Consider the following 6379-nt stretch of genomic DNA (forward strand, 5'->3'; position numbering starts at 1 on the left):
ATCAAGTGCGTCAAATAAAAAGCAGAATGTTGTGCAGTGTCTTTTTCTCAAAGCCTACCACCTGCACACAGGAATCCGTTGTACTGTATGCAAATGTACCTGGCAAAACAAAACCTGGTTCTGATTCTATTGGACAACAACCACTTACAGTAAATTTAGAGTTTGAACTTTCGTCTTCCCACATGGAGTGCTGCAATATAACAGTGGTATTTGAACAACTTAAATAATCCTTTTGATTCTTGGAACACAATGTGAGGAAGTGGTGCTTTGAATCAAAACAAAAACACTGACTTCCAAAAATGTCACGAAAAAACTGTTTATGGCAGTCTCTAGATCCAACAACACATACAGATGAGATGGAAACAGTCGTTAAATGGTCAAATACAGAACATTACAGGCTGGTGTCGGCTGTCCTGATCTTTGGAGTGCTGACAGAGTTGGCTAGTGCTGCGGTATCATGCTGGGCGTCCCTGCAGAAGAAGACGGCTGGGTTTTTACAGGCCCACATTGCCACCTCTCCTCCCCCTCCTCCCTTCCCAGGACTTGAACTTGTTATCCGGCTGTTATTGTTCACCCCTACGCGACTCACATAGCGGTCCCTTATCCTCTCTGCTTGGCTGTGCCGGACCTCGCGGTGCTGGCTTTGGCTGGAGAGGTATGCCGCAATGTTTCTGGTCCGATAGCCCTCCTGTCTGCTGCGCCCCAGTAGCATGGAGATATTGGGGTTCCTCAGGGCGTAGATCAGAGGGTTGATGGCTCCGTTGGCCCAGGCTAGCCAAATGGCCACAGTGTCCATCGCGGGATGGAACGTGTAGTTCCCCATTGCCGTAATCAACCCCATTAAACAATATGGCCCCCAACAAAAAATTATGAAAACAATCATAATCAGAACTGTGGTGGCTGTCCGCATTTCGCTGTAAAACCGCAGCAAGTACGCGTACGTCGTGACCGGCCTGACTCGGATCTCTGAGAGCCGAACCGTCTTGCAGATGTTGTAATGACAGAAACACATGAGGGAGAAGGGCAGCAGATAACACACCACGATAAGGCAGATGCTATAAGCCGTCCCCATGCGCGAGGTCCCGGAGTGGAACGCGTACATACAGTGGTAGAAACCCGGCTTGTGGATCTCCGACGGCGTTGGCACCAACAGGTACCAAGGGAGAGAGAAGACCACCGCTGTTAACCACACGGCTATCAGCAGCTGAGTGGCCTTCTGGCGCCCTATCTTGGCCTGCGGCTGCCTGACGATGGCGTAGTACCTGTCGAAGGAGATGAGGGTCATGGTCAGGGTGGAGATGATCCCAAAGCAGGTGTTGAAGAAGCCGTTGGCCACACAGAAACCGTCCCCGAACATCCACGCGCCGTCCTGGCTGAAGAGCATGGCGAAGGAGAAGGGCAGACACAGCACGGCCGTGAGGAAGTCAGACAGAGACAGGGACATGATGAAAGCGTTGGTCACCGTCCGCAGCTGTCTGTGTTTGATGATGACCACCAGCACCGCAGAGTTCCCCAGGCTGGACAGCAGGAAGATGGAGAGCAGCACCAGGGCCTGAGCCGCCACGCTCAAGCCCTGCAGCACAGAGCTACTGTGGGCCGCCGCGCTCAGCACTGACGCATGGGTGGACACGGCCTGGGAAAGGAGGCCGCTCCCTCTCTGCTCTCTCAACACAGATAGGTTCCCTGTGGTTCCGACTGTGGCCTCCACTGTGGTGGTGGTTGTGACTAGGCTGGTCACTATTGAAACAACCCTAAAGTACCAACAGGAAGACAAAAGGTGGACAAATCATTGTACAATAACATCCTATTCTGCATACAATATGAGTCAAATTGGAGCATCTTACTTTGAGATAATGCATATCTCAAAGTAAGATCTTAAAGGTTGAGTCAGTGATTCTGGAGAAAATCACTTTTTTTGGTAAAAAGAATCAGTGTTATACACGGTGTTATATGTTGAGTTTATTTGTCAATTAAAAAAGGAAGTTATATTTAGAAAAGGGGTCTAAATATGTCTTCTGCACACTCATCAGTGGAGTGCCTACTATAAAATAAAATGTGCACAAACAGAAGCAGTGTTTTCGTTTTTTTCTAGCCCTGAGGAGGATGCTGTTTTCACTGTATGACTGGTATTACATGCTTTTTAAATATCATTTCAAAGCACAAAGGCAATATGTAAAGGTAAAGGATGGACAGAGTGACTTACCTGGGCACAACAGGTGAGGCAGAGCCTGGACCCAGGGTGTAGTTGCTGGCCGGCAGGAGAGTGCTAACAGGTCGATCCATGGATGATGCACAACAACAACACAACACAACTCCGTTCTCATCTCACACTCATCCATTCAGATCAACAGTCCGTCTGGCATGCTTTCCTGGATTCAGGATGTTGCTGCTGATAACTCCTCACCCACTAGCAGGCTTCTGATTCATTGTTTCCATCAACAGAAGAAAGGAGAAGACAAGGGGAAGTCAAATACATGTTCAAACATGTTGGTTCATAGACTTACACCGACTTAGCAAATTGATTTGACGTAACATTTCAATATATGTAGGTTTTTTGTCAATGGATGATGGCAGAGTTACAAAATGGAATACACTGGAACATACAGTATAGTCTAACACCAATATCAATGATGAATGACAATGTTTTTCCCCATCAGCACACTACACGAAAACCCCCCAAATCCTTTTTTAAATTCTGCTAGAATCAGGAGCATATCTGGAGATTGTTTTGACATGCATTGTGTCAGGACAAATGCTGGGTCATATTTCAACATATTTGCCTCATATAGTATTCTGTTTTCAGATACATCTAATGTTGACACACACATAGAATATGAATCCGAAAATGTCTGTATGGCATTGAAATATGTTGGGTCTGTATTTGGCTTGAATATGACAAAATATATCATCACTATTTGTCATTGAAGCATAAATGGTGGAATATGTTGGATAGTGATATTTTGTATTAGCCTTTTACCCAATTTTAGAATTCCAAACTCATCCCTCAATCCTGTTTGGAATTTTGGGACATTTATAAGCCTAGCAGTCATCACAAGAAGTGCATGTGTACAGATTTAGAAATGGTAAATTCCTCTTGAATAGAATAATAAAGACGATTCACAACTGTTTGTTCATCAGATATGTTGTTTGAAACAACCTTTGCTCTGTGTTTGCCAGATTCCTATGAATTCTCTTGATGAACACACAGTATATTTAACATAGCTACAAGGGCCAATTTTGAAGGCACATTTTGCCAAACAGTGTGTGTATTTAGTTTATTTACAGTTTGTTATATAGCATGTGACATGGTCATATTTTGATATAGGCTATATGGAGATACTACTACACTTCTATGATGCTTAATAATGGTAGGCTATTATTTAGAATTATAGCTACACAAAGTTAAAATTCACACACCTTGGCCTGACTGCTTCAATCTTTAGCTTTACTTTTTTCAAAATTTTTATTAGTCTAGGCCTATTTAATAATAATAATAATAATAATAATAATAATAATAATAATAATAATAATAATAATAATAATAATAATTATTATTATTATTATTATTATTATTATTATTATTTAAATATTGTTAAATAATTGTATAAATAAAATCCCCCTTCACCTTCCTTTAGGCTAGACTACTCCTCGCTGGAAGTAAATTGTTGTTCATCCACATAGTGTTAAAGCATATTTGCTAATTGAGCATGAATGCTTGTGATTAGGTTGAGAAGGATGGTTTATTCCTTTCCTCTGTCCCTCTCCTCCATACACAGAGCAGCTGTACCTCTCTGTCATTCACTCTGCTCCCGGCGCTTTGTTCAGCAGCGCAGCCGCGTTTGGTTAAGCACAGAGCAGACTGCACACAGGAAAGACGCGACATAGTCCCGACTCCATGTCTGAACTGTTAGTAGTCTCCTGTCTTTTCCGTTTGGCCTTTAAAATCCTTCGTAAGCGGAGGAGAACATGTCAGTCCAGCTGTTCACCGCCGCTGGAGCCTGGAGGAGCAAACACAGCAGCCCCCTCCCCACCCTGTTGATCTCTGTCCGGGGGGGAAATCAAACTAGCGTCGCTTCTATTTCTCTATAGCTCCATTTACAGTATTTAGTTCTGCTACCAAACATGAACAAAGATCCCAGGTGGGAACAATGAGCCGATGCACGGCTCTCTCTACCTAAGCCACGCCTTTCAAATGAACGTGCTCAGCTTGTGTGACGTTTGATGCAGTTGCCATGGTAACTGCTGCTGATAGATTTTTGCATCTGCCTCCATGTAAAATGAGACTCAATGTTAGTCTAAAAAGTGTTTGCATAATATAGGAAAACTGATATCAAAGCTTTTTGTCAAATCAGATATCTCCTCACAATCTGCTGCTACCTGTAGGCATAGGCCTAGTGTGTGCTCTGAAATAAAAATCCAGTGTTAATACAGCACCTAGGCTCCGTAAATATGTTGGCATGTTGCCAGCTAAGGTGGGCCCCTTTTGTTTACATACCCTTTGTTTACAGAGCCTAGGTTGTGTATTAACACCAGATTTTTTTCAGCACACGCCCATACTGACTGACAGGTAGCCTAGGCCTAGCAGATCGTGAGGATATAACTGACTTTCTTTTTTTCAAAGGTTTTTTTATTATGCCAGTTGCAAAGGAATTGCAGCACAATGGGTACAAATTTTTTCCCCCTTTTTTCCCCGAACACACCCCACCCACATCCCACCCTCACACCCAACAACACGAAATATACACTACAAGAAACAAAAACAAACAATCAACACGAAAAAAATAAAAAAATAAAAAAATAAATAAAATGAAATCAAATAAAAGAGGGGAGTAGGTAGCTACTCTTCTATTGTTATTGTTGGTTTTTTAAAATAATTTAGAAAGGGGCGCCAAATTCTGTCAAATTTATTCTCAGATCCCTGGGTAGTGCAACGTATTTTCTCTAAATTCATACATGACATAATGTCTCTAATCCAATGTGAGTGGGAAGGAGGAGCAGGATCTTTCCACTTGAGTAAGATAACCCTACGAGCAAGTAATGAAGTAAAGGCCAGTACCTTCAGCTTCACTTTAGGCCCTGTTCTCACGGCAACACAAAACGGTGCAAACGCGGAAAAATTCCCGCGGTTGCACTATATCATGTACATGAAAACAGCAAACGCAGGCATGAAACCGCAAGTTTTTGAGATCTACTCCCAGGGAGGATTTTTTGGAAAACACAACGGTTTTGGTTTCGTGTGAACACCGAAACCATTTTCCCTGATAACGCTGACGTCACGGCTCCACTTCACGTATGCATAGTCTATAACATTTGCTGTCAAAATACCCACACGCGAGTTAAAGTTAGAAGACAACATAACATGCACGGTGTCTCCGCGGCACCATCACTGTGATCAGCGGAGAGTGTCGTGCAGGGCTCAAATATAACACTCGCCAATTTAGTCTATTAGTAAGTTATTGATACCATGCACCCGCCACTTTGTCTGGGGAAAGATTTGTGCTCTGCCGGTTTTTCTAGCAAAATAAACGTGTGTAGCTTCTATATGCCAGGGACATGGCTCTCTCTACATTAAAAAAACACTATCCATAGTTCGCAGCAGTTAAGTTACTGTTCAACAAAAGGAGCATTAAGGCTACGGCTTCACAGTAAAAGCATTTCACTGGCTAAACATTAATAGTATTTCACTGGACAAACGTGACTTTTATTTTGAAGTACGCCTAACAGGAAAGTAGCCGCTCACAAAGCCCCTTCACTATCAGCATGTCTTCTGTTTTCACGAGTTCAATGTTGTGAAATAAGAGGACAGAAAGCTTGTCATTTACAATACTTGTAACCCCAAGCTTACACCAACCGCTTTATGAACGTTAGTGGCATTCATTTTCGGTTACAGTAAAGTTTTATGCATCAAATTGTACCGGAAAAGCTATCTACTACTACCTTGTACCGCCAACTGCTGGCCTGGCATGCTTACTACAGCGATTTCGTCCCGTTTCCTCTGAAAACATGTGTACGAGTGAAGATGTCAGATAAATTGTGTCTGAATGGGTTTTTTTTTAAAACCAAAAACGGGAAAACTGTCACGTTTTCACCGTGAGAACAGGGCCTTAGGTAAGCCCGGATTTGGAGCAATGCCAAAGATTGCAGTGAAAGGGTTCGGCTCAATTTGATGCTGAATTACTTCAGAAATTGTTTGAAAAACTGATGTCCAGAACTCAGTCAAGGTGGGACACAACCAGTACATGTGAAAGAGTGATGCCGGTGCGCTCTTACAGCTATCACAGGTCGGGTCTACATCGGGGAACATACGAGCTAATTTAGTTTTAGATATGTGGATACAATGTACTACTTTAAATTGCACAAGAGCATGTCGGGCGCACAT

General features: G+C 43.0%; 1 protein-coding gene across 1 annotated transcript; it reads right to left on the reverse strand.

Annotated features, from left to right (window-relative positions):
* Positions 1-391: 391 nt before the first annotated feature.
* Positions 392-2283, reverse strand: gpr135 (G protein-coupled receptor 135; the record flags this gene model as incomplete). The annotated part of the gene is made up of 2 exons (XM_080042757.1): positions 392-1751; positions 2204-2283. The coding sequence occupies 2 exons, from the start codon at positions 2281-2283 to the stop codon at positions 392-394; spliced, it is 1440 nt and encodes a 479-aa protein (XP_079898883.1).
* Between the last annotated feature and the right edge of the window lie 4096 nt (positions 2284-6379).

Source organism: Ammodytes marinus (genome assembly GCF_949987685.1).
Source record: "Ammodytes marinus genome assembly, chromosome: 15".
NCBI classification, from domain to species: Eukaryota; Metazoa; Chordata; class Actinopteri; order Uranoscopiformes; family Ammodytidae; genus Ammodytes; species Ammodytes marinus.